A 27489-nucleotide genomic window follows, 5' to 3' on the forward strand; every position below is an offset into this window, starting at 1 on the left:
TATATATATATTTTTTTATGCTTGAACATTATTTCACGTGCTGTCGATAATTAAGGATATTATTTAAGTTATTCAAAGTTGTCGATTATTGCGGAAATATTACATAAGTTCAATAAATGTGTTCGATTTTTTTAAATAATCTAACATAGCAACAGATATATTGCCATAGCAATCGACCACATGTGCTTGTGTTGAACATGCAAACAAAAAACATGCTCTGATCATATGCATTGTCTTTGCAACTTATTGGTCCACACCAATCAGTTTTTTGGTTTGCATGTTCACCACAAAGTTATTGTGGTTAATGCAGACAGGTTCCTTGAAAAAGGATTCTGTTTGGTTTTTTAACATCTCAGATAGGGTATAAAACCTCTTGTTTTTATTTCGAATACTGTCCTGGCAAGAAGAGCCCCATATTACGATGACAATTCATCCAAATTCTAGATTTGAAGCTTTCGTGACTGCAAAGATTCATACTCTTAGGATTTTTCGGTAAAAAATAACATTAATAATAGAAATACAATAATTTTTATAATTATTAATATTATTTATTTAACTTTTTCCCAATGTGACTTACCAAAAAACCTAAGAGTAATTCATCCAAATCTTTCAAAACACGGCCTCTCAGCGCCCCCATCTGGCCACGGTCCCACGTCTGAGACATCTGCGTTCCCCGCATCCAAACTCAAAACACAGCTCTCTCCGAGACATCACGTCTCCCGCACGTCCGGGGGGCCTCAACAGCACGAAGGGAACCTACCCCCAGCCACCCCCGAGGTTCTGCAACCATCGCTATCATCCACAAATGTCCAGCGGAGAGGACCGCCGAGGCCCCGCCACGCGAACGTGGAGGAGCCGCGGCTGCCACCGCCACCACCGCCGCTGTCCGAGCCGGGGGCCCCGCAACGCAGCCGCGCTGCTCGGGGTCAGAGGTCGTGGCCTGGGCCCCGTGGAGCCCCGTGCCCTCAACATGAAGCTGTTGAGGGAGCTGCTCTGCCAGGTGGTTTGCCCTCGTTATGCTCGATGCCGTGCGAGGTCGGTGTGTGTGTGTGTGCGCCCCCTTTCTTCCCTCCACCACCACCACCACGATGACCCCCTGCCCGTATTGGGCAGTGCAGGTCTGATGAGGGCTGTGTTGGGCTACAGCTGACAGCGTCGGGCTCACAGCGTTTGCTTGAGAACAAAGCTTTCGTTGGCTCGAGTACTGTATATTGTCTCGTCGTCATGAAGAGCCCCGAGTGGTTGAGTTGCTTGCACGGGCGCCCCCTGCCGAGTATCTGTGGGTTTCCTTGGACGAGTTGATGCCAGTCAGGTCTCAATTGTGATGGTCCCTGGGACCCTATGGATTGTCAAGTTTTGGGCCCTCTGGGTTACGACCCCTCGATGCGTTATTTGAATTGAGATACGCGACAGTGTTGCAATAGTAATGCCTTTACCCTGCTGATGTGGTGTCATTATACGCACGCTGGACTTGCAATCTAGACGACGCCAGTTCGATTCGATCTCCCTGCGTGACAGTCGAGACAACAGCCACATGTATTGGTTGTCCTGTGTCCACCAAGCAGGCAACATGGGATTCCTCCACAGTTATTCGACCGGTAGGTCGCGTGTAGTGGGGTAAATTGTGGGTATCACCTCTTGCAAGACCAACATACACTCTATAGAGCTGTATATAGCTTCGAGTAGAGGCCAGCAGTGGCGTGAGCCAGTAATTGCAGGGCTGCACCTTTATCATCTACCCTGGGTCTGGCCTCCTTGGGTGGTCATGTAACACGGGGTTTTTAATTGGAGGTGACACTTGAAAAATATTTCCACATTATAATAGTCCAGTGAGAAAACGAAAGTGGTTCATGGTTCACGATTGTAAAAACCCACTGAGAATTTGCAGAACCTGTATTGTGAATTATTTCACCGTACATATTTAAACAAAAACACATTTGAAACATAGTTTTACTCGAATGCAAGTCCCAAGTGGTCCAGCAACAATTTTGCAGTGTGCGTGTTGCAGTCTGTTGCAAACGCAGTTGAGTAAACAAAGCACAGAGTACAGTATTAGGAAATGGCACGATAGATGTTGACTAAAGGTTAAGGTGGTTAACCAATGTGCTTACAATCAACGTGTTGCTATGTAATAAAGTCCTCATGAAACGGGTATTTGCCAGAGGTGGGACAAAGTCATTGTTATGCAAGTCCAAGTCGAGTCGCAAGTCATCAAATTCATGACTCGAGTCTGACTCGAGTCCAAGTCACATGACTCGAGTCCACATCTCAGAGGTGGGACAAAGTCATTGTTATGCAAGTCCAAGTCGAGTCGCAAGTCATCAAATTCATGACTCGAGTCTGCCTCGAGTCCAAGTCACATGACTCGAGTCCACATCTCAGAGGTGGGACAAAGTCATTGTTATGCAAGTCCAAGTCGAGTCGCAAGTCATCAAATTCATGACTCGAGTCTGACTCGAGTCCAAGTCACATGACTCGAGTCCACACCTCTGGTATTTGCACCGTTTAATATTTAACCGACCAAAGTTCAAACTGAACTCCACAGTACGGCGCGTTTCTCTCTGAGATATGAGCGACTACATAAATAATAAATGTACTTAGAAACCCAGTAATTACTTCAGCAATTTTACAAATACAGGAAAGTAATGCTATATCGACCTACCCGAGTGTGATATCTTACACGGCATTATGCAAAGTATTATTTTACTAATATACGGTAATGAGCCAATAATGTGTCCCCCGCGCATGACGTCACTCCACATGGTGCAACCCCCCTCATTAATAATCATGAGCTGAACAATTTCTCTATTGAATATTTCAGATTTATTGCAATATACACCCGTCCTTGGACGGGCAAAAAAGCTAGTTTTCTATATAAAGGTTTAATTCTGGCCTGGCGATACGCTGTATTTGATGTTTTTCTTTTTTGGCAGGAATCCACGGTCTTTAAAAAGATGGGCACAATCCACTCCACAACTCCAATTGCGTATGAAGAAGGGAGGATATACACTGAAAATTACAAGCACTGTTATACCAGGTTGTTCGTGCTTTCTTAAGGGTTCTGATACTTATTTCCTTCAATCAATGGAACAGCTTCTTACGTTTGGAATGAGTACATCAACAAGCTATAGTTCTGTCCTTTTAAATGTGCAATACATCATCAGCCATTATCCACTGCTGTACTAAGACATCCCCAAGCCATTACCATCATTCTGTTGCAATGCAAAAATCCATGACATTTAATGTAAGGGGTTTGCAAATACTTATTGGCTATTTGCATGGTTGGCTACATACGGTGCGAAAGATGTTCAACATATATTTTGTAAATGAGACATGTTTATTGATCTTTAGCAACGGAGTTGTGCCTAAGCTGCTGTACCAATTGCCCAAGTGCCCAGCTGCAGAGAAGATGGAAGATGCCCTGCTCTGCGAGAGCCCTGTGGTGGGTAGCAGACCTGCAAACAGCAATGCAGCATGTGTTGCCTTCAAACACTATTTAGTAAACAAAACACACAAGTATTAGGAGAAATATGTTCACTTAAGGTAAGGCGGTAACCATTGTGCTTACAATGTTGCTATGCAACATTGATTTATTGCAACATTGATTTATTTTGTGCTACAAAGTAGTCTGAAAAATGTTTAATAAAAAAAATACACACGCTATTTCCACGTATCGACATTTAAGTATACATCTTTTGTTTGCAACCATAATTCTCATTTAGTTATAATTTTTATAAAACTAATTAATTTAACAGATGTGCTGTACTATGGTATATGTAAAGTGTATAACACTGGCATGTGCATTTGTGTTGGTTTATGACGTACATGCAGGTAATCTTGCATACGTGTGCCCATTTTTTTCTCCAGTGCAATGTTCTGCCCAAGGCTTCTGATTACTTTCCATCTCTCATGGCTCTCAGGGCAGATGGCTGGCTTCTCAGGCTGGATGCCAACACCAGCCAGTTGCTGGAGAAAGTCTACCTTTCTCCTGTCATCAAGTTCAGGTCTGCAACCAGACATGCAGATGAGCAGCATGATAATCAGAGCCGAGTCTTTGTACGATCAAAACTAGTTGCTTTGAAACTGCAATTTTATTTATTTTTATTAAAAACCTTGCCCTTTAGAAATCTCATACTGCAGAACAAAGGCACTCTTTTTAACATACAGTGCACTACTTTTAAGTGTAAAATGCTTTCATGCTGTAGTTAACATTTTAATAACTCATGATTATGTTTTATTCATCAGACATTTATCGTGGAGCTCTAATCAAGAGGTGTTTGCTGTTAAATCCATCCAGAACAAGCTCCTGCCTAAACTGGGGCAGACGGTAAAAACAAAGCGTGAAACTGGCTTCTGGGTCTTGCTTGGGATTAATACAAATGCAATGCTCGTCGTTCGTGTTGAGCAAATGTTAAGTTGTTCACGTGCCGTGTTGAGGCTATCTAGAGTTACTTTGCAACTGAAACCTCTGGAAAAGGTATGCTGATAATGAATTATGTGAATCCATTTTGATAAAGAGCATTAATATATTTTTTAAATGCTTAACGTTACGAGTCTGCTTGCTAAGTGTACGAATCACTTGTTTGAAATATATTATGCCTGAAACAGAACAGCCCCATTCAACCCCCTTTGCTGCACATGGCTGTTTTCACCGCGTTCCCTCTCAGCCTGGTGGGCATGTTGGCTGTCGAGCGTAAGGTAGGTGGTATAGCATGTTTATACATTTTTATTCAAAACTTTCATGACTGCAGGGATTCATATTCTTGGTTCTTTCGGTAAAGTCACATAGAAGGGAAATAAGAAAAAATATATATTTTTTATTAATTTTATTTTATTATTTCCCTTCTACGTGACTTTACCGAAAGAACCAAGAATATGTTTATTAATGTTCTAAGTTAGATCATTATTTATTACTACATTTGATACTCATGACAAAGCCTTCACCGAAATCGTGGTACCACAATATAACATTCCAGATGTTATTCTGTGCAGATCTTTGAGAACAACATCTCGGATGCCACAGTCTCCCAGGGATTCCTGATAACGATGCACAGTGACGGTCACGTCAAGCTTTTTAACTTGGAAGAGATTGTCAAAAAGGTACTTATCTACTCTATCTAATTCACCACTACGGTTTTAACAAACTGATGCAGGGTTGTTGGTAAAAATAGTTTGTGGTGAAATGTTTTAAACTTTGTTTGAATTTACAATTTTTACTTGCAAATATTATATGAACTTTTGAATTATGATTTTTGTGTAATATTCATTCATAACAAAGTAACTGTGTGCCTGTATTTCTTTGCCGCATTTTTACTTGGTGTGAGTGAATGAACTGTGCATTAATACCAACTGTTAAGATACCTCCCTTTCCCTCCCCTGCATCAGTACCGTTTGAAAGATCTGTCTCTGGGCCAGGCGTGTGAGTGGAACAAGACTTGTGGTGTGGTTGGAGCCAAGCCCTTCGGCATTCCATGCAACATTGACATTAAAGGTATCCATATAAAAGTTACAAGCAGAATATTGGCATACTGCTTTTAAAACAAATACAGTAATAACTTAATGAAAACAATTACAAAAATGTATCTTTCTGTTGTCCTAACAGAAAAAGAGATTGCCATGCTTTATAAAACAAAGATACATGATTATCACACATTAGGGGCCGTCCATAAATGACGTCACGCACCTAGGGGGGGGGGTCAGACATTTGTGACGATGTGTGACGAGGGGGGGTGGTTGAGAAATGTGACGTCACATCAAAATGCGCAACTTTAAATAAATATAGACAACACGTTCTACTTAATTAAATAGACTTTTTAATAAATGTTTTCTCCTACAACATTAGAGTTCAGCGCCACATTAAATACGCACTACAATGACAATAGTTTAAAGCGATTTGAAGCATGTTATATTTTGGGGGGGGGGGGGGTAGAGCTTTGTGACATCATATTTGAGGGGGGGGGGGTCTGACTTTTTGTGACGTCGTGTGACGAGGGGGGGGGTGTAAAAAATCGTCCAAAATCGCGTGACGTCATTTATGGACGGCCCCTTATTGAAACGTTTAAATTAAAAGGATAAAATCTAATTGTTCAATTATTGCTAACCATGTTTAACTGGATGAGAATGAATTGCGTACCTTAATTGCAGCAATATTTTTCTTTTTGTGAAGAATGATAATAACATTTAACAAATGCAATATATTTTGTGCTTGCATGTGATTTTTTTTACAACCAGAACGCCTAAGGCCATAAAGCTGGTGCTTCTCATACCCGTTTTAAAATTAACGCATGTGTGTGGGTTATTGATGGACATTTGCGTGAGTCTGCCTTGCTGATGCCCACCCTGTGAATGCAGCTTGTCCGACCGTGCTGTTTACTGTAAAGTGCCTGGAGAACCAGCTACACATAGGAGGCTTCCCGTGGCACTACATCATCTCACTCAACCAACGCAAACAGAAAGGGAAATTCCGAGTATTTTCGCTGGCAAACGAGAGCCCAGTATGTCCACACATTGCACCATTTATCACCATTGCCTTGCATGCACAGGGCTGTATTTATCATGCATTGTGTATGAATATTATTTATTTTAAAGCAACTGTAAATCTATTGACCAATCCTAAGCATCACTGCCATTGGGAAATATTTCATCGTAATTTGGATAGGAAGCAAATTACTTGCATCTTTGTCGCAATGCACATTTGCAACGGTCGAATACAATTGCACAGCCGTTAATTTCCAAGTGTTTCATTAACAATATACTTTGCAAGTATCACATTGCGTTATTTTTAAGTTAAATATTAATGTTTTGTAAAAACATGTTTAAAATCTCATGTCTTGCCAATTGCTCTCACGCAATAATATTGGCTTGGCAGAAGGCTATTACCAAACACAACGGTGTACTTAATTAACATGAGTGCAGGAGTGTTTTTTTGCTGTGCGCATTTGCTGGTCCATAAATGTACGTATGGGCCAATGGAGTCGGCCCACTGCAGTGAAGGTGACAATTGATGTACTCTATACACAAATCCATACTTGGTGGTGGGCCAAGCAAGACCATTGCGAGGGAGAAAGAGATGCATGGTCATGGTGCCGTCTCCACATTCATCTTTGTTGTACTGGCATCAATGCTTGCTGACAGCACTTGCACCATCGATTTCACAGGGCATTGTGGGTCTGTGTGTGCCCATGATTGCGTGCTACAGTCACTGAACAGTGTGCTGGACATGCAGAGTGTTGCCCTGGAATCAGACTGGATACTTTTTCATCCAGACGACTCTGGGCGAATCCTGCACGTAGGACCCCGGCAGATCGAGTAACCACCGCACCACACACTTGACGATATAAAACACGCGTGCCGCGACGCATTGGATTTCCAAATCAAAGCTGGCATTTTTTGAAAAAATTATTACAGAGCACATTTATAAGAGATCGTTTTTAAATAAATGAAATGAGAATGGGTGGGCTTGTGTACAGTGTGCTGTGCATCAAGACGAATGAGCTGCCGCAGGGACTGTGTCACCGGATCGAGAAACAGTTCACCATTGACACCAAAGAAGACGATCAGGTACCATTGGATGCACGTGGCACCAATTCACAAACGAGTCAAAGTGTTTCCCTGCTCAAACCAGCATTTGGCTGTGCTCATCTCCTTGAGCGAGTGGTGGGTATTCCACGTGCTTATGGCAAAAACTAGTAAATCCAAAGGATGGGCACGATTGAATTTCCACAAAGTGATCCAAATTTTATGCATCTCACAAGGATGTTGTTTAAGTCAACTTGCAATCAGGATTCAACCTCGCAACCTTCCAATAGTCTCACTCGGCCAAATGTAATAATGCATTCAAACAAGTAATGTTCTTGTGTGCAGAAGTTACGAGACATTCCTCAATTTTTTGCTGTATTTTAGTGAATTTTAATGCAATCAAAAGTATTTCCCTATCGCTAGCAGGTATGGTAATGCGTTGCGTAACAGGCATTTTATATTTACAGCAGTCTGCGCTGTATTTTATTATATGTGAAAATATCCAATAGACTACTGCCTGGAAAAATGCCCTTACAAGCTTAAATTTCATAAATATGTGGTGCAAAGATAAAATGTAATAATAGGCCCTGCCACCTCATGCTGCAGTCCTCCTCTGCCGAGTGACCTCTCGTCCTTGAATGTTTGATTAACAATGGCACCGTTCTGTGCCTGCGCTCCCAGAACGAACCTGAAGTTTTCGTCACGTCGTCAGGTCGAGTTGTGAAGAAACGCTTCCTGCGGTTTGATGACGATCCAGAAAGAGAGGTCACACTGGCTTTGCATCAACACATCATACACTTCTTCTGAAGGCAAAGCAATGCTGATAGTGCAGTGTAGTATATATATTTAAAAAAATCTTGGTAAAGTCAAATGCCACGGTGGAGTTGATTTTCCTAACTCTTGTCAAAAATATGTTAGCGACACATGAAGTACCGAGGTTATGCTTTGCATCATAATCTAAAAAGTAAAATTTTCGTGCATTTTTCACTGAAAAATGTTGCCGTTGGAAAGCTGTTTAAATATTTTTTGTACAAGTAAAAATCCAAAACTACAAATAATTTTTGATTCACATGATTTGTAGATTATAATAAATGAATCGGTTCGATGGTCGTTTTTTGCACAAGTACCAATGAGAAACTCTCGTTGCAAACGTTTCAGACAGTCCACGTGGTAGACCACAGGGAGGAGGTGGATCTGCTGGTGGTGACATGCGTGAGACCCGGCGACGCTGGAAGCATGGTAACCGTCAAGTTCCACGATAACTACAACGGGCGGCTCATCAAAAGTGTGCCACTGAGCGAGCCCTGGGATGTGGTGAGGCCACGTGTTGACACCGTCGGCCTTCTGTGCTACCTACCAACACATCCTGACTAGTGAATGGGGGGCCAGCCAATCAACAAAACACCTGCCTTTGTCCTACAACAAAAAATATTGTTGACCCATCTGCACGTTTTCGAGCGCCATCCACTTAACGTTTTCCCCTTCGAACACTGGTTTACTTACGGAAGGAATAACAAGAGGCCACACATCTTAACTTGGCCCTCTGAACTTTCGAACTCGTTTGAGGCTTTTATGCGTAATATATACAGTTTGAAATATTTGTTTCTCTTCAGTATTATAGTATTGTGGAGCTAGACAGTGTTGTACTGTATTTGCAACATGTAATAAGAACAATTAACAGACGTTTAAAGTCTCACCATTGACTAACATTCTTAATCTGGCCTGCCTTTCACAGACATACGACCAGTCACTCTGCCTACATGCGGACACCATTGTGCAAATCACGCAGAACCACAATCGCTCTTACTCTTGCCATGTCCACAAGATGTTCAACACTGAGGTATTGGAGGAGGAGGAGAGGGAAAGGAAGGAGAGGGAAGGAAGGAAAAGGAAGAAGAGCACCAGAGAAAGGAAGGAACCAAGACCATAAGGACTGCTATGGAACACTTCTGCGGCTTTCGTGTGTGCCCTCTAATTTGTTTTAAGGAACCTGCCATTTTCATGAATTAAAGGCAATGAAATTCAACAATACGATAAAATTACGATCGTGTTCTTTTTTTTTACTTGTAAAGCGTAACATTGGAAAATGCAAACGGAAAAAAAATTACACCCGCGTTTGGTTCAAATTCTCATCTTGGTGGCATTCGTTGGCAACTAACACAAATAACAGTCAATTGCCAACTTAGTGAATCTTCTTTTCCGGCAGAAAAAAATAACAAGCAATGGCATTTACTTTTGCATAATAAATCAAGTGCCAGTAAGGTACCACCTTGATGCGAGTCAGAACCACCATTAACACAGATGGATTGTAAATATGTTGTATTGAGCAGCAATTGTTATGCTCTTAGGTATTTGATATACTGGAAAGTGGCATGAAAATTGCACTGGATATTTAAAATTGTCAAATTCAAACAAAAAAAGTCAAAGAATAAAGTTGAAAAGTAATTTTGGCATTCCTTTACTCTGTTATCATTAATTATGCTCTTTTTTTTAAGAGATGCCAATGATATGTTAAGTGCCATAACAGTTTGCTTTCTTACACGTGAAATAACCAGCCTAGGGAAACCATTTGTGTTCCATTAAAATAAAGCAGGCACGTGGCTCTCAGCATTGGCCATGGTACAGTACATTATTTACAATTTTCTGTACAGAACACATTTAATATATACTGTATATTTTTAAAAATACTAATTTAAAAAGTCAGTATCTTTTGTACATTTGTCATTCGTTTGTTAACAACCCAAACCATACCCAACTCTGCAAACAGCCTAAATCAAATATTATTCATCACAATCACCCACCACCTTACTGTAAACACGATAAAATAACATTAAAACAACACCCAGAAAATAATGTTATCACCATCTCGAAAAAACCGAAACGGACAAAAAAAGTCTTCTTGTCCTCCAGCTTGGACTCAAGTTAGATTGGTTTGCACTGCTCTCATCTAATCAACAAAACTAATGTACAAGTTGCAACTCTACAGATTAAACAAGTGTCATTCACAATTGCTCTCATACCTCAATATTATTGCATGATTTACATAGTTCATTGCTATCATTTAAAAAAAGTTGTTCATCAAATGCAGTTTTTTCCACTTTTGAGATGTTTCATTAGAAATAGCATAAGTAAACACTACTACACATTATTTTTAGTTGGTAATTGACCCAGAGAGTGTGACGGTGTCCCAAGTAAGACAGACATTTGTATCAAGTGATGCAGAGCTACGTGAAAGAATTATTATTGCTTGGTGGTAGAGTTAACAGGAGGGGAAAGCTAAGACGAGAGGTCTGCATTCGGTTCCCAACGTCTTCACAATTCCCGTTGGGGACAACAAACGCCCATCGGTGTCCCACACACACACACACACGTGCCCGCAAAGGCAGGAGTCCCCTCCCCGGGCAGTGCACATTACAGGCAGGTGAAACCGCAGGAGTTCGTTCCCCTTGCGCCTCATTCTGCGTTTGCCACTGGCTTGGCCAATGCTCCTTAAATGAACTCCCACTGCTGGTGCTCGTCCATGTGGTCGCAAGGTGCCATCGTCGGGTTTTCCCCTTTGGACGTGAGACACTGCTGCGTCCCCACGTTGAAAAACAGCTTCTCCTGTTGACAAGACGCGAGCGAAGGCTTTACAAACTTTTTGGGGCAAATGTTAGCAAGCACCGATCAGGGCCATTAGCACATGGGGGTGTGGTTAGCAGCAAACTGGGCCACCGTTGTATCCACAGTGTTGAGGTTGATCACTGAATTAGATACTCATTTTAGGCAGGAATAAACTGGGACTGTCTGGCATGCAATTCTTCTGCGTAGCATGGAGAAGCCGCAAACATGTTGGCATAGCTTTGCAAGCATTTAAATGTTGAAGTTTCGTTGAAGCAAAAAAATCTAATTCAAATTTTCATCACAATTTCAGGGGTACCCCAAACTGCCTATTAAGATCAGCAGAGGGTATATATCCACTCGCGTTATTTCAAGGCCCCCAACTGTATTCAGAAATCCCAGACCCACGCCCTGCTCCTTTAACCCTCTCTACATGAAGAAGGCGAGCGTACCGGGCGTAGCTCCCAGAGCTCGTAGGTGGGAGGCAATGAGCTGCCTCCCTTGTACTTGCAATCCTCCAGATGCATGGCTCCCGTGGCCGCGTGCAGGCACATCTCCTTGGCCACGTTATGTCTCAGCTCCTTCTTTGATGAGTACTCAAAGTACTGCAAGCAGAAATCGCGACAGCCCACACGGCAGTTATTGTATTGAAGATGAATCTGTTATGACCATATAGCCCTCCGATGCATCATTAGGTTGCACTGCGTGTTGTGCAGGAACAGTTTTTGGATAAGCTCCCCGGGCACTGAGCGAAACGTCAGACACCATGTCGAACAACACGCCGAACAACACGCGGTACAATCCCAAAACACAGGAGAGCTACATAGCACAACAGCGAACACACACTCGGCAGTATTACTCCAAGTTATTATTTTGTCAAATTTGCATCTTTAATCCAATATGTCCTTCAGAAACGCACAATCCAGATTGTGGAAGATATCCCTCTCATTCATGCAAGGGTTCGTAAGTTATAGATTCATGAGCAAGTAAGTCTAATAATTATTTTATGTCTTGCAATTTTTATGAAGCACAAGAAATAAAATAAATAGGAAAAACCAACAAGTCATCGACTACCACCTTGACTGTTACCCCTTTCTAAATTGTCAGTTATAAATAAATAACTTAGGTCAGGATGTACTTTGAGTGCGTTGAAGTATGTCATCTTGCATGAATGTGCCAGTCAAGCTTCAATTTTCATTCATAAAACGTTTGTCTCTATATTTGAAATGTGTTTTTTGCATATTTAGTGGTACATGGACACGTACGCAAAATATGGCAGAACTGTAATAAAATAAGCCTTTCGCATGCAGAAATGTCCAGTGTAATTATGTAGGCACTCACCTGATTTCCACCCATGCCATGACAGGGGTACAAAATCAGAGGCTTTCCAACCTCGTTCTGGAAACTACCCGTGTCCAGACAGTTGCCCTTTGCTTTATTCTTAATCTGCAAACAGCAGGAAACGCATTAGTCACTGGGGTATGTGGCTGCCTTGACAGTAGGTGGCGACCCCTTTCTCTTGAGAGGTCAGGAGCCATAGCCGTCGTGTCCACTCTCGAGACACTATAATGTGCGCCTATGCCGTGCCTTGACTTGCAAGGACAGAGCCTCAGCGTCAACACAGCCCAGCGGTGGCCAATAGGTGGATCGTGATCCACGAGTGGATCGCAAACGACTGTATGGATATCTGGACAAACCAGAACAAACGTGAACATAATAAGCACATGACAATTTTCGTTATGGCTCACGGCAAATAAAATTTCTCTCAGAATTCATACATTTAAAAAAATACCAATGGATGGCTTTTTGTACTTTCTGTCTATATTTTACAAAGGCAATTGTTAGGCATAGATTTATAGCAAGAAATTCGCAGAGCCCGTTGAGATCCACCCAAAGGGATACTGGGTTTGGTGTATTGGCTACTGCGGTCATCGACCAACGACAGCCAGAACAGCAGAACACTCATCCGCATGCTTAGCTCTGCATGTGCTTCGAGACAAATACAACCTCAGTGTGGGAACAGATGGGGTTGAGGGGTTTAAACCACACAAACAAAACTCAGAGCTCACTCGGTCACAAGCTTGTGCATAATTCAAGCAACTTATCACAAACAGATACAAGAGAAACTTGTTGAAATATATTGGGAGTGGTGCACAAGCAGAGACTAAAAACACTTCACCATCGCTAACCCTGAAGAAAGGCCATTTCCAGAAATGTTAGCCCACGGCAGTAAAAGGCAGCATTGTAAAGACTATTGATTACAATGGTTGCAAGGCAATTTCAGTTTCAAGTATTTAACTTAGTTTTTTTCCACAAAAAGGAGGATAATTTGACCAATTAAATATTGGTGTCAAGTTCAACTGTGGATGCAACATTTACATTGTCACTAGGCAATTACTTTAACAGAAAACCTGATCACTGCTGAATGTGATTATACTGCAAATTAAAAAAAAACCTGTTGCCCTTCGGTTGTTAATAATGGATGAGGATTGCAGCCCTTGATTGTTTGTGTGGAATGTACGTAATGTTTTTAATGAACTCCCTAGTATAATTTTGATCAAATATTCCAGTGCACAAACCTGCTTGCCATGATACAGTTTACGCAAATGCCCAAAATAAACGACGCATAACACGCCGAGCATCGAGCGTCAACGATCTGTGTATTTGTCGCGTGAGAATGTGGCAGGAGATCTTTTTGAAGCTGCGTCGTCAGTGGGAACTCACCGCCCCAAAGATATTTGGATGGAGGTCGGGCACGAACATCTCCGGATAGACGTTGGTGAGGTACCAGGTGAAGTTCTTGCACTGCAGCTTGTCTCGAAGCCTCTTTCTCCACGTCAGATCGCCGTAGGCTTTCTACCACAAACAAACAAATTATAGAGGAGTCTCCAAAAGGAATATGGCAACACCTAATCATTCCCAATCGCCGTTTTTTTACTTTTGTTGATTTTTTTTTTACCTTCCTCCAAAACGTTATGGAATTTTCTTTCCCCTAACTCAGGTTTCATGTGGAATAGGAGAGATAAATCTGGTGAAGTAATGAATGACAATGATCTGTCGCTGCAGTCCAATTACATTACAATGTTAATGTATACATTAATCGCTACGGTATGACAATGCTTGTCTATTTCATGCCATTTATAGTGGACAATGATGTGAAAGGATTGCATTGGTTAATACACGAGATACTTCGGTACTGAAATGCAAAGCAGATGCTCTGTCCGTCTCGTGGCACCATTTAGCTACCAAGGTTTCTTTTTGCACTGCAAAGAATTTTCTCACACATTCATTTAGGTGGATTAAGGTTTAGGATTGGCATCAACAAGCAAAATGTGTGCCTGGACTTCATCTTGGTCTTGTCCAACACTCTGTTCATGCGATTACGAGTACATGGTCGTCGGTAAAGTGGGCAGGATTGTTGACATAACCAGAGGATAAAAAAGGAGTGGATGGCGTTAAAAGAAGGCAGCTGGAAATCGATGGGGGTGGGGGGCAAAGAGTGATTACGGAACCTGTTCAAACAACAAGGGATCAACAACATTCACGGCAGCCACGGGGACCATCAACTCGTCAGCTACACGGCGCCGCCACGTCACCATTTGGCGACATGAATCCGGGAGGACGGACTTCAGGGATCAATTCACACCGTGAACCCAGAGCCACACAGACAAATATCCCCCATATAGCCTGAACGGACTGTTGGAGCAATTGCTGTTAGCGAGCACCTATGAAGGGCCGGCACGGCACACGAGGGGGTGGGTGGCCAACACCACGCCTGGCCGCCTTTGTCTCCCGAGTGGTGATGTTTAAACACTGCACTAGCTACTCATTTGAGGCCGAGTTGACCCAGAGCCTCACGCTCACATGCACAAACTTGTGCAAGCTCTAAGACACAGACAAAAGACAGGCACACACAAAATCACATATGCAACTACACCACACACTTACAAAAATTTCTGCTTTCAGCATAAACATCATTGAATGTTCCTTAATGCAAATTTATATTCCTGTACCGAGCGCCGCAGCTAGATATTTTGGTCCCCGGGGCAAGGTGACACCCTTGCACCCCCCACCCCCCATCGCCTCCCATGCCAGTTGTTGGTGGGGGAGGGTTCCATCAAACACCTGAGCCACTGCTCGATTTTTTTTCTCACAAATTCAGCTGCCCATGCAAGCAGTGCCGGTCTCTGGAGGGGTGGGGACCTGCAGTGGCTGCCTCACCCACAACCAGCCTTGCGATGGCACTGCCTCTACTCGTAATCTCATCCTCACCCTCCGTCTCCGTACCTCCATGCCAACTAGCCCAATGCTTAGGTCCAATAAACAAGAGACAAAGTAATACAATCTGTGTAGCGTTAAAGGCAGCATGTTCTCCGATACTGTTTTGCAAATAATATACTGCAGTTGCTTTTACACAATTATTACATTCACAGGGAATTCATCATCACCGATGCTGGATCAAAGCCTCCTCATTCTGGATGACGGTCTGCATTTGCCATCAGCATGCCATTCAATCCCGCGATGCCACACACCATTTCACTCCTGCGCAGGAGATTATCCGATCGCGCCTATTTCCATGGTATTTGTCCTCTCCCATGTGTTTTCTCTTTTGGCTGTTTATCAACCATCTCTAATAACGTGTGTGCCCAAGCTATAACCTATTTTCCTTATTAGTCAATATGAGGTCTCAAATTTTGTGTTTGTTCCCCAACTCTCTTTTCTGCCTCTCATTATAATTCCAACTGGATTCGTTTTTCATAAAGAAGTCAAGAAAACAGAGGAGCACAAATGGGGAGATGAACAATTAAATATAATTTATTCTCACAGACGAATGCCAGATTGTCAAAGGTGTCATTGTCCACAGCGAACTCAACGCAGGAATGATTGCAGGCCGTGCCATGCAAGCCATCTCATCAACATTTCCAAAGCAAGGACAAAGCTGATTATAGTAAAAAAAAAGACAAGACAGCTAATATTAAAATCTAGTTGTGGAGGTAGGTGGATTTACACTGATTTTAAGCAACATATTCCAATACCGAGAGAAGCAAAAAGAGTGCATTGATGTAATTACTATAAATAACTGGATTTGTATTGGATGGTGTACTAAAATGAGGCAAGGTAAATTAACAACGCAAAGTTTTCTGAAACCGTAAAAAGCTTTAAGGATGTAAGGAGAGGTGTGGAAAGGGATGAAAATGCCAAACAAAATACACAAAGCACTTAACACTGTAAAACCAATTCGGACAGAATGCGAAATTAATTCAGGGGACACAAAAGCAAAAGGAAGGATGAAAGCAGAAAGGACATTGATGAATGGTAATTGATGGCCCCGAAGAGAGCAAGATGGAGCTATAATGTACGAAAGGGAATGCTCCTGGACTAGATGGAACTGTGGCCATTACAAAAGAAGCAGGAACAGCTGGTCAAACATATCCACAGTGACCCGTGACTAAACAGACATGAAAATACCTCAATTATGAAATAATGCCTTATTCTTGTAGAGTATTCAAAAGGGGGACAAAACCAATTTTAAGACATTGTGAACCATTTAATTTGGTGAAAACGAATGCAGTCATCCAAGCACTTACAAAACGAGGCCTTCATGAAAATATCCTGACATTTTGAAGGCAAGGAAGAGATATTGCAAATGTTCTGATTTTCAGTTTCCAGGGGTAAAGGTCATGAACAGTTAGGAGCAAAAGGTGAACTGACGCATTTATGAGACGTTACCCAGGTGACAATGCAAAAAGGTTCCATAACCATCATATTTTCCAGCTTCAGGCATCACAACCAGCCCCACCGAGTCTGATGCCATCTCACCGATGACTCCTAGCCACCCCGAATCAGTGCACCATTACCCAAAGAAATCCAGTTACCAAAATCCAGGTAACACTGTACCTCAATATGCAACATAGCCTTTGTTCATTAGGTAAACTTGATCAATTCAAAAGTGACTGGAAAGTGGAGGCCGAAGCCTAACGAGGCTTCAGGTCCTTCAGTGCAAAAGATTTTTTTTTTTGTAAAAAATGTTTTTTGTAGACTTGAAAAAAGATTCACTCTGTCTGTAGGACGGGGCTGGCACAGGCCTATTGAGTGTAAATACTATTAGACGTACATAGCCTCACGAGACTACTACCACCTCCACATTCTGCTGATCGGCAGTCGAACCTCACATTTTTGACGATTTCAGCGGCCTGGCTGTTGCGGCGATAGAAGATTTCCTTGTAGTCGTCCATCCACACCTCGGCGAGGCGCACGAGGTTGCGCGTGATGACCGAGACGCCCTGCGGGAAGGTGTGAGGGCTTTTGGTGCGGAACACGTGCCCCACGACGGAGCACGGGATGATCTCCAGCTGCCCACCACACTGCCACACCTGCACCGATACGCACACATGTGCACGCATGCGCGCACACATCTCCCGACAGTCAAAACGCATGGCCGTGGTTTATGTGGTTAATACAAATTTACAGGCCATTGTTCTTCCTCTGCTGGATGAAGGCCTCTCCACGCAGTGTTGATTATATATGATTGTTTGACCATACTTCACCATGCCAGTCAATGCATATTGGTGAAGGGGAGGATCTGTTCAAATAATGGAATTCAACTCCGATTGCCGAGGTCATAGCGGAACGCGCTCACCATTTCAAGACCACGCCACGCCACAGGTACCGTGAGTGAGCACTTATTATAGGTTCACACAGCGCACAAAGGGGTGGTGGGGCTAACACGATGCCTGGCAGCCTTTGTCTGACCATGTGGTGACGTTGACCACACTACCTTGGAGAGATTTGGGTCACGTGCCGAAAACAGTCACCCATTGTGTTGTGCATGGATAGGCATTCAGACTTGGTCCACCAAGGTCATAGAGCACAGTGAGCTAGCGACACTGATGCTGCTCATAGTTTTTGCTTAATCTGTTAGTGTGATTTCATTGCATGTTTTGATTATTGTGTTCCGTTTCTGATCAAATGAGAGATGCCTGCTTCAACGTACCCGGAAAGACATTTCTATGTTTTCTCCACCCCAAATCTCCATTTGGTCATCGTACGTGCCCAGATATTCAAAGTATTTCTTGGAGATGGAGAACAAGCCCCCGGCAAAGGTTGGAGACCTGGAAACAGAGGGAACAGCTGCTGAAAGGCAATGTTTCATGAAAGAAGAAAAGCAGAAGTTACATATTAAAAATAATTAATCCATTCTTAAATTAGCAATGGATATTAATTGCAAACAGATCTTGCATTTGCACTGCCATTAGCAATTACAGACAAAAAAAAGCAAAGATGACACCTATTAATTTGCAGCCAGCGTGAGTTCTAAAATAACATCATCTCGTTTTTCTTTCACACTCAGGATCACAAAGTGGCAGATGTTGAGGGTCGATTCTCCTTGCGCGTGCAAGGGCCACATTGGTGCGATTGTGGGGAGCGATGCGCTGCCGCGGGGAGTATTTGTGTGGGGCCATATGTCAGCACACAGTCTCTCAGCGGGGGCTCGTACCGTATCGGGTATGTCTGGTCCTTCCGGAGGGCGCGCTCGCGGCTGGGTATCGGCTCCCAGCCAAAGCTGAGGCCCCAGTCAAAGTTCCCGCGGTTGTGGGCGGGCGAGTACGCCGAGGGCTTGTTCACCTCGAACGTGTTCATGTCGATGGTGGAGATGTCCGGGCTCACGACGCTCGTCTCGTTCTGACGAATCCGCGCCAGCAGCGGCTCAAGCCACCCGTTGAAGCACTCGCCTGACGGGTGCGAGGGGAGGTGACACCAGAGCGCCGGCATCAACAAAGTCGCCCCGTCGCCCCGCCACCGGCACCGTGGGTCGTGCGCCAGCATTATTTCGTCATGCTCGTTTTATTGTCCCCCTTTTGAACGTGTAATACGAACCCCCAAAGATGCTTTGATATACTGTTAAATATAGTTGATAGAACCGAATTACTACTAGTTGCTCGATGTTTGTGTAGATATACATCTGTGTCGTCTTGCTCAAGCGAACACAGGGTGGTGCCCATTGCTGTGGGTGCCCTGATGCGGTGGTGGCAATTCCTCTGCCCTCTGGTGGGGTCAATCAGTTCATACCACAAACACGGTCAACTTCTCAGACCGTGGTACTTGTTTTATAGACCGTGTAATGATGAGCGACATTAAAATTGCCATGTGAGCGCTCTGTCCAGCTGGATCCAGAAATGCTACAAAAACGTTAATGTATAGGACAGCAGAGAGCACAACTTGGTTGTATCGCATATTCAGCTGGTCATTCTCGGTAATAAATCACAGATGTGCTTAATCTCTATTAGGTGAAACGGCAAGCTGAAGGGCGTGACATCGACGGGTGTTACATGTACAAACCGCAGTACAGGGACGTCGTGCCTACAGCACCACAAGTCAGGTGTGCCCATGGGGGAAAGGGTCTCTCTTCGGGGAGTATCTCACTAGCCTGACAGTTGTGGTTGTCCCGGAATGCTGCGTCAATCGGGGTGCATCGTCCCAGCGTGTGAACGGCGTGGCGTGCGCTGGCGTGGCGCAAGTCCGAGGCGAGCGGGTGGCCGCGTGTCCGCTCTGGCAGTGCTCACAGTGCGCGTCGAGGAAGGTGAGGACTTCCCCCTGCGCCACGCTGGCACCAAGCAAGCGCGCCGTGATTAACCCCTTCCTCTCCTGCTGCCGCACCACCTTCACGATTCCAAACTGCTTCACGTACTCATCCAGAGGACCCTTGAGGTAGTCTGTTCAAAATAAAAGCAGCAAAGGAATCAACACTGGACAAGCGACGTAAATTACTGCCACAATTTCTAAGAAATAGATGAGAGTTTGCTCGTATTATTTAATAATATTTTGTCACGGGAATTGATTAATTATATATTGCGCATGCAATACGAAACAAAATCTAAGCAGGTTATGCCTAGCACACGATCAATATGAAATGCAGGCCTGTATGCAAATACACACGTCTGTGTACACATACACAAAGACCTTCCCAATGAACAAGTGAGAGCAAACAGATTGTCAGTACTCTGCTGCATCTCGAGCCAGGTGAGTTAATGGTACAAACGTGGGCGTAACTGATCTGTGCCGACCACAAAAGAGCGCCAAATAAATCACAATCAAAGCAACTCAAAATGGCAGTAAAACCAATGAAAAGTCAGAGGATCTGTTGTTCCTGTGTGTGTCGTACAGACACATGCTCTGACCAGTGCCATTCTCTCATCCTATTCACCGCCATTGCAGTCTGTAATATCGGTTCCGCATCACAATACGCCGCTTTGATGAGGACCTCATTCACGCAGCACCACACTGGCTCGCCTCCCACCGGGGGAGCCAAAAGTCCATCGTCGGTCAATTCAAGTGGCTCAACGAGATGGTGGTGACCACACTTTCCATGTTGACACGGGCAATCCAATCTCATTACAATCAGAAACCTTAGTCTCAAAACCCTTGTCATTTCATACCACGCATAAACACAACTGCGACCGGAACCCGAGGCGAAATTTCAATTCGACACAAGTGGGGAAATATAATACCAGTGAATCCTGTGTAAACGCTCTTGCATGTGGCGCGCAAATAGAAATGGGGCCACGTTTTTAGCTCACCGTTGTGTTCTACAGAGGGAGCCAGCTCTGGTCAGAGCATGTTTTACTTCACCGTTCCTACACTGAGTTTTGTACACATAGGTACTTGCCTTGTAATGAGGCATAGACTTGTACTCATTGGTTGTCGGTAAAGTCACGCGTGTAGAAATAAAATAACATTTAAATTAAATTAAAATAAATCACGACGTTTCGAACGCAACACAAGCGATGATCATCAGGTGGAAATGGGGTAAAACACATAGTTGAGGGAACACATAGGGGGACATTAACGCACATAGCACATAGAGAACGGTAAACTGTGAGGAGGCAAATACAACAAGATGATGAGAGACGAGAACTCAACAAACCTTTGAAACATAATGTGATGCAAAACCAGTCGGCCAACAACACAGTTAGACACTAACCTGGTTGACCACGTATTTCAAAAGACTGCTAAATTTCGTGTTCATCTTCTGGGCTGAACATACCAACGTAGACAGTGGACAGATACGTGGTACAAGGTAGCAGAGATACATACACAGAGAAGAACATACAGGGACAGATGTTTTGGGTAGCACAGAAGGACAACCAGAGTAACACCACACCAAGAGACATAAGATAAAGATCCCCCGTATAGCCTTAACAGACTGTAGGGGCAAGTGCTGTTAGCGAGCACCTATGAAGGCCGGAACGGTACACGAGGGGGTGGGTGGCCAGCACCACGCCCGACCGCCTTTGTCTCCCCAGTGGCGATGTTTACACACCGCATCAGGTACTCATTTAAGGCTGAGTCGACCTAGGGGAGGCCCAGGACCGGTTCAGATAATCGTCACTGGTGTTAGCCGTGAGCGGGAATCGAACCCGGGTCGCCAGGTTCATAGCGCAGCGCGCTAACCGCTACACTACCGCTCCCCACAAGAGACATACACACATGGAGAGGCACACAGAAAGACGCATCTTACTGATTGGCCGTGTCGGGTGGCGGAGGGTTGCGACACATTTATAAATAACGCGATCTAACCCAAAACACCTTTATTATGAATACTAATGGTCGCGAAAGCCTACGCGTTAAACCGAGGTCAACTCTATCTCCTCTGCGTTCCCTCGACTTCGACTTGGGGCTCCCGAGGTAGCGAGATGTTACCTCCCTCGCCTGGTATGTCGCAAGTTGTGGCTTCGATCCCAACCCTGACACCTTTATATGTGGAGTGGATAGAAACATGCGTTTAGAGTTCTAGATTTGAAGCTTTCGTGACTGCAATGATTCATATTCTCAGGTTTTTTCGGTAAAGTCACGTAGTCACCTACGTGACTTTACCGAAAAAACTTGAGAATATGCGTTTAGAGTATTTGGCTGCTATAAATTTCCACATGATAAGCCACTTCATTGAGCTATCATTTGTGACCAGGTCGCTTCTGAAAAAGAGCTATAAAGCTCAGTGGGCCTAACCTGGTAAAATGAAATAATTGCACTTTTTTTTGTTTAGACTTGTTCAAATCCAGGCTTAACACTTTAAGTGGCAGGTTTGTGCCAAAAAGGTGCCACGTATTTAAGCAAACATAAAACCGACTTGACTTCCCTCTACTCTTCCACTTATGAATACTATTTTAATAGATTCCTACGACTAATTTGGCAGCTACTTACAGTGGTATCGCTTATGATAAGAGTTCTGTTTCTCCCACCCACACCTTCCTGTAAACATTCCCTGCATTAAAAAAAATATATCTCCTCTAATAACATCCCTCTTACATGTTGTATTTAGATTATTTCTACTGTACATGTACGTGTTACTTTTCCAAGTGGCCCAGAGATAGCCGTACAGCAATTTATTATTGAATCTATTTGTTAATTCTTCGCATGTTAAAAAAAACAGGAATTGTTATTATAGTTCTTGCTATGATATTATTCAAACGATGCATTGCCTTCGTAGGGACATTGCCGCTTCTGGCACAACGAATCGGAACCCTGCCTCGCCGCTCCCAACAAGCGCGTGACTCTTTGTGGCCCCGCAGGAGCCGAGTGGGCGGCCGTGGCCCTGTCGCACCGTCAACGCTGGCGTCGTCCACCAGGATGATCTCCTTGAGCAACACGGAGGGCGACGTGTACATGACGCTGTGCACAGTGCGCAGCAACGTCGACCACGCCTCATTGTGGAACACGATGATGACGCTTGTGCTCGGCATCGAGGGGCAGCGCTTGAACTTCTGCTCGATGCACCTGGAGAGGACAGCACTCCGTCAAAGCGCGCGCGTGGCCATCCTCCGCCTCTGCCACCGAGGCATGGCCTTTCACGAGGAGTGTAATGATCATATTGACTAGTGAGATTAGTCTTTAGTGTTCACCTATGTATGTATGTATGTTGAGCTTCTTTCGCATCGTGCGTAGCCAACCGTGGTAATTAGAGTTGCGGGAGAAGGACAACAAACTAAACACAAAAAAGCAGTTCTCAAGAAATGAGTTTTCAATCCAGATCTTAAAGTGCATAGCCGCAGTGGCTTCCTAATATCGGAAGGAAAAGCATTCCAGGCGGCTGCAGAAGCGCATCTGAAAGCACGCAATGCAGTGACTGTCTTTCTGCGAAAGCTTGCCAAAAGCCGCTGCGAGGATGACCAAGGAGTCAAACCGCATCATTTAGCAGGTAAACACAGCATATATAAACGACGGTGAAGATTATGTACATTGGAAGTTGATTTTTTGACCAATGGCGCATATGCGATTTATTATTATTGGTGAATTAAGTTTGTAGCGTTTATCCACTTTTTTCAACCAAATTATAATATATACTAATTAGATATTGTTAGTTAATTGCCCAACTCAATTCACACTATGCCCTCTGTACGAACATGAATTTATATAATATTGACAAGGACCGACAGACTCTCTCGCAGCAAGGGGCTCGCTGCATGCGATCGGCCTTCACTCAACGGTGTTAACAAGGCGTCGTCGAGCAGAGCTCCACGCGCATTGACCACGAAGCCACGCCGACTGTGCTCACTCGGGAGGTCGCGTGTCGGGGCCCAGGTCACGATGCAGAGACACCTTGTCGCTGGCATACACGTTGAAGCAGTGCTTCTCCATGCCCTGCTCCTTGATCGCCTTCTCTTCGGGGCTCAGATCGTCGGTCTTGTAGGCCCTGCCCGAGGCACCGGGGGCGTTGGCATCCAAAGACGGCCGCTCCTGGAAGGGCCTCAGCTCTGCGGCAGAGTAGAAGCCACTGAGGCACGCCTGCTCGGCGGAGTCTGGCTCCGCGCGGACGGGGGCCTTGATCTGCAGATGCGGGATGGCGTCTCGGATGTTGTTGACGGCGCCCTTGACAATGCCCAACACCTTGTCTCCCACCAGGTCCTCGATGACCCAGGGCTTGTCACTGCGGGGGAGGCGGCTGACAGCCTCGTGCTGCAGGAGCAGCAGCATCATGACGAGCAGCAGGGCCACCGCTCCTGTGATGATCACCACCTTCGAGCGCCTTCGCCCAAACAGCCTCATTCTCACCGCCCGAGCGTCGGTTTCAGCTGCAGCGAGTGCACACGCACGCACACAGATGTACACGCGGGCACACAAACGTTTATCCACAAATCAGAGTTTGTAGTAACCAATACAATATTATAAGATTGTGGAAGAAACCGTTGATGGAGGGAAAAAAACTGACCGAATTGTTGCACCCTGTGTGGTGCGTGTGGAATAATCCTTCATGAAGAGTCTTCTCTAAAAGTGTTTAATCAGTCAAGCGTTAGGACACGTTTACTTTTTTCCAGTGGTTGCTGGGTGACATGGCAGCCAGCTGAAGCTAGCACAGAAGCTCACGAATGCTGTGGATTAAGCCCAAAAGCGAAATCCAGCACAATCCTGGAACAGCACTGGAACTAATGTCACCCAAAAGAAATCTTTTATCTGCATGCTCCATACTGCATTATTTTAATCACTAAGTTATCATACTACTTAGTATTTTACTGAATCTTAAACTCAGGTGCAAAGCTCTTGGATGTCTCGCCAATTCTTTTTTCGCCAACTTGTGCTTCGCAGCGACTTACAAAGTTCGACGTCTGGGCAGTGTCTCTTGCTCTCTCTCTGTAGAATTTTGACCGAATGTAGTTTTTGAAACATCCCACAGAAACGCGACTTTCTCAAGCTGTGACTCTCCTCAAGTACACCCTGAGCATATGTCCTGGCCGTGAAGTCTTGCTCGAGCAAACACTCCAGAATGGGATACAGACCCTTTTAAAAGTGTTTTTGCCATGTATGTTTGTTCTGGCTGTGGTGTCGCACGTTGCCAAGCTACTGTAAAGATTGTTTGCTGCCGTACAGCACAATTTACCTTCGCGTGACACACACAGTGTGCGAATGCTGCGCGGGTCCAGCGGAGCTGAGAATCCACTCCTTGCCCACGAGCATCATCAATGTCGTATTTACGCACGCAAGAAGGTTCATGCAAGCATTTGCATTTTTATAATGCGGCTATTGCAAGTTGCAGCACCGTCAGTGCATTTTAATTAGGCCTATGTATAAACAAACTCTGCCAAGTTGACCGCGTACAATACAATACGGCACGACTTATGTGTTAATATACAGCACTGTAATTACTGTTTGCGGTGTCCACGTTATCAGACCAAAACAGGAAATCACCATGGTAAATGCTGTACGGAGCCAAAGACCTGGGCTGTGGGCAGTTCCAGAGCACCCAGACAAGTTTCTTGTACATTTCATAGCTTTTAAATGTGCGCCTTAAAGGCATATTATGGAGCCCACTTCAAATATAATAACCACACTAGACTAGAGCGATAACTTAATTACCCTCTGATATACTATGAAGTTTGTGTGTGTAAATATATTCAACATGTGTATCTGACAGAAATATATACTGATTATCGGTGTACAGGTACTGTAGTTTATAAATAACTAACAGGGCAATGCATTTACTTTCATTCTTTAAAGCTCCTTTGATGCAAACACACATAAATACATGCTAATATTTATGTGTACATCAATGCCGTAATTATAATATATATTGGGGGGGGGACACATCCCCCCAATATTCAAATATGCTCAAAATGTCCCCCCCAATATGTTGCTATAAAATACATTTCTGTTTATATGATCGTGGTTATGGTTGTACTTTATTAATCCCTAATCTCTGCCATTACATACATTGAAATAAGAAAAGGTAAAAAACACAGAGCAATGTAATACAATACACTATTAGATATTATTGTAAAAAAAAAGTCCATCCAATGTGTTAGTGAATTTTTTTTATATTTTAGGCAGGAAATTAGTTTTCAAATTTAATTTTTTTTCTGGGGGGGGGGGGGACCCCCAGACCCCCTGGAAGATTTGGTCCCCCCAATGTTGACTCCATGGCTACGGCCTTGGTGTACATACATATTTTGTCTCGGACATCTTTATGCAAATAAATACATCATTTAATTCACGAAATCCTGACGTTAAATGACAAAAGGCAAACTACAACTTTAGCACAATGCAGAATGCATGCGATTCATCACCAACCATCCCGGCTGAAATTTACTCCAACCACACGAACACACGATTCAAAGTGGTCACTCCATCTTTCTTGCTCTTTTCGCTCATCGTTTGCCTCGGTGTCACCTCTGCGCCCAAGACGACGGCCCTCTCCTCTCGTCCCGATTCTCTTCACGACGAGTGGAAACTCGATTCGTCCCAAATTTCCAAGCAACGATCATTTACGCCTCCGTCCTCATGCCGAGCTCACCTGCCACGCCGCTCACCTGTACAGTGCTGATTGTGCGTCTTTGGCGGTGGCGTGTTTCCAGTGTGTCACCAAGCCCAGGTGTTCGTTACCCGGCGTGTCTATTCGTGTGTGTGTGCGAGAGTTGGTGTGCGCTATTGTGTAATTATTAATGTGTGTGCGTGTGTATCAGTGTGTGTTAGTCAGCGAGTCTGTTGAGTTTAATTGGTGCGCGTTCTTGTATCACTGTGTAGGAATGTATGTTTGGCGTGAAATGAATGTGCGTTGGGGGTGTGGGTATGCGGGTGTTTGTGCAATCCTCTCCGGGTCGCAAAGCCCAACTCAAATCGTGGCGTGCGTGCAAGCCGGGCCGATCCGTGCGCGCCACCTGATCTCCGCTCGACTTGCCCATCATCAGCATCTCGGTGCTACGTACCCTCGACCCCGACTCTCCCCCCCCCCCCAACACTTCACCTTGTCTCAGACTCTTAAGACAAACCACCACTCTCCGGCATATAGTTGCACAAGTACAGCCTTCTACACACATGAGCGTGGCACTGAAAACACGGTAACTCAACGCCACCGGCTGTGCGGAAGTATTCTCTTCCTGCTCGATACAAACTCACTCATTGACTCACCCACGCTCACTCACTAATTTTACTCACTCATTGACTCACCCACGCTCACTCACTCACTCGCTCCACACAGCTCCTCACCTGCGCCTCTCAAGCAGCCGTGTGCAGGTTGACCGCGGGTGCCACCGGTCCAGGGAGGGAGGGAGCAGGAGGAGGGTAACCCTTGACTTGCAGAGGGCAAATCGTGGGCGCCTCACCTGGGCCAGGTGCTAACGTGGCGGGCAAGGGGCGGGGCTCGGGGGAGGGAGGGGGGCGGGGCTGAGGGGCGGGGGTCTCACCTGGGCGCGGTGGAGCCACGTGTTGTGTTGTCAATGGGGCTTTTGTCTCATGCCGCCAGCGCTGCGTGAACACTGCGCCTTTAAACGTATCACAGCCGGTTATACTGGTAGAACCTCCTGGTTACACCAGCCCACTGGGGATTATTGTGTCCGTCCGTCCGTCGTGCATCCAAAGATGGGAGGGGTGGGGCTGGGTGGA

The 27489-nt window shown here is 44.6% G+C and overlaps 2 protein-coding genes across 2 annotated transcripts; one reads left to right on the forward strand and one right to left on the reverse strand.

Annotated features, from left to right (window-relative positions):
• The first annotated feature begins 678 nt into the window (after positions 1-678).
• DCAF17 (DDB1 and CUL4 associated factor 17) lies at positions 679-10155 on the forward strand. The gene is made up of 14 exons (XM_078607686.1): positions 679-1000; positions 2934-3037; positions 3352-3442; positions 3868-4004; positions 4246-4327; positions 4609-4698; positions 4993-5100; positions 5386-5491; positions 6352-6494; positions 7199-7308; positions 7470-7560; positions 8200-8283; positions 8677-8832; positions 9254-10155. The coding sequence occupies exons 1-14, from the start codon at positions 806-808 to the stop codon at positions 9446-9448; spliced, it is 1692 nt and encodes a 563-aa protein (XP_078463812.1). The 5' UTR covers positions 679-805; the 3' UTR covers positions 9449-10155.
• GALNT3 (polypeptide N-acetylgalactosaminyltransferase 3) lies at positions 9558-27244 on the reverse strand. Its single transcript, XM_078607674.1, has 11 exons — positions 27094-27244; positions 23672-24188; positions 22721-22893; positions 19683-19832; positions 18617-18851; positions 18113-18230; positions 17292-17492; positions 13843-13974; positions 12460-12564; positions 11571-11723; positions 9558-11121 (listed from the first exon to the last, which is right to left on the reverse strand). The coding sequence occupies exons 2-11, from the start codon at positions 24160-24162 to the stop codon at positions 11008-11010; spliced, it is 1872 nt and encodes a 623-aa protein (XP_078463800.1). The 5' UTR covers positions 24163-24188; positions 27094-27244; the 3' UTR covers positions 9558-11007.
• Positions 27245-27489: the final 245 nt, after the last annotated feature.

Source organism: Lampetra planeri, chromosome 2, assembly GCF_965212315.1.
Source record: "Lampetra planeri chromosome 2, kcLamPlan1.2.h2, whole genome shotgun sequence".
NCBI lineage: Eukaryota > Metazoa > Chordata > Hyperoartia > Petromyzontiformes > Petromyzontidae > Lampetra > Lampetra planeri.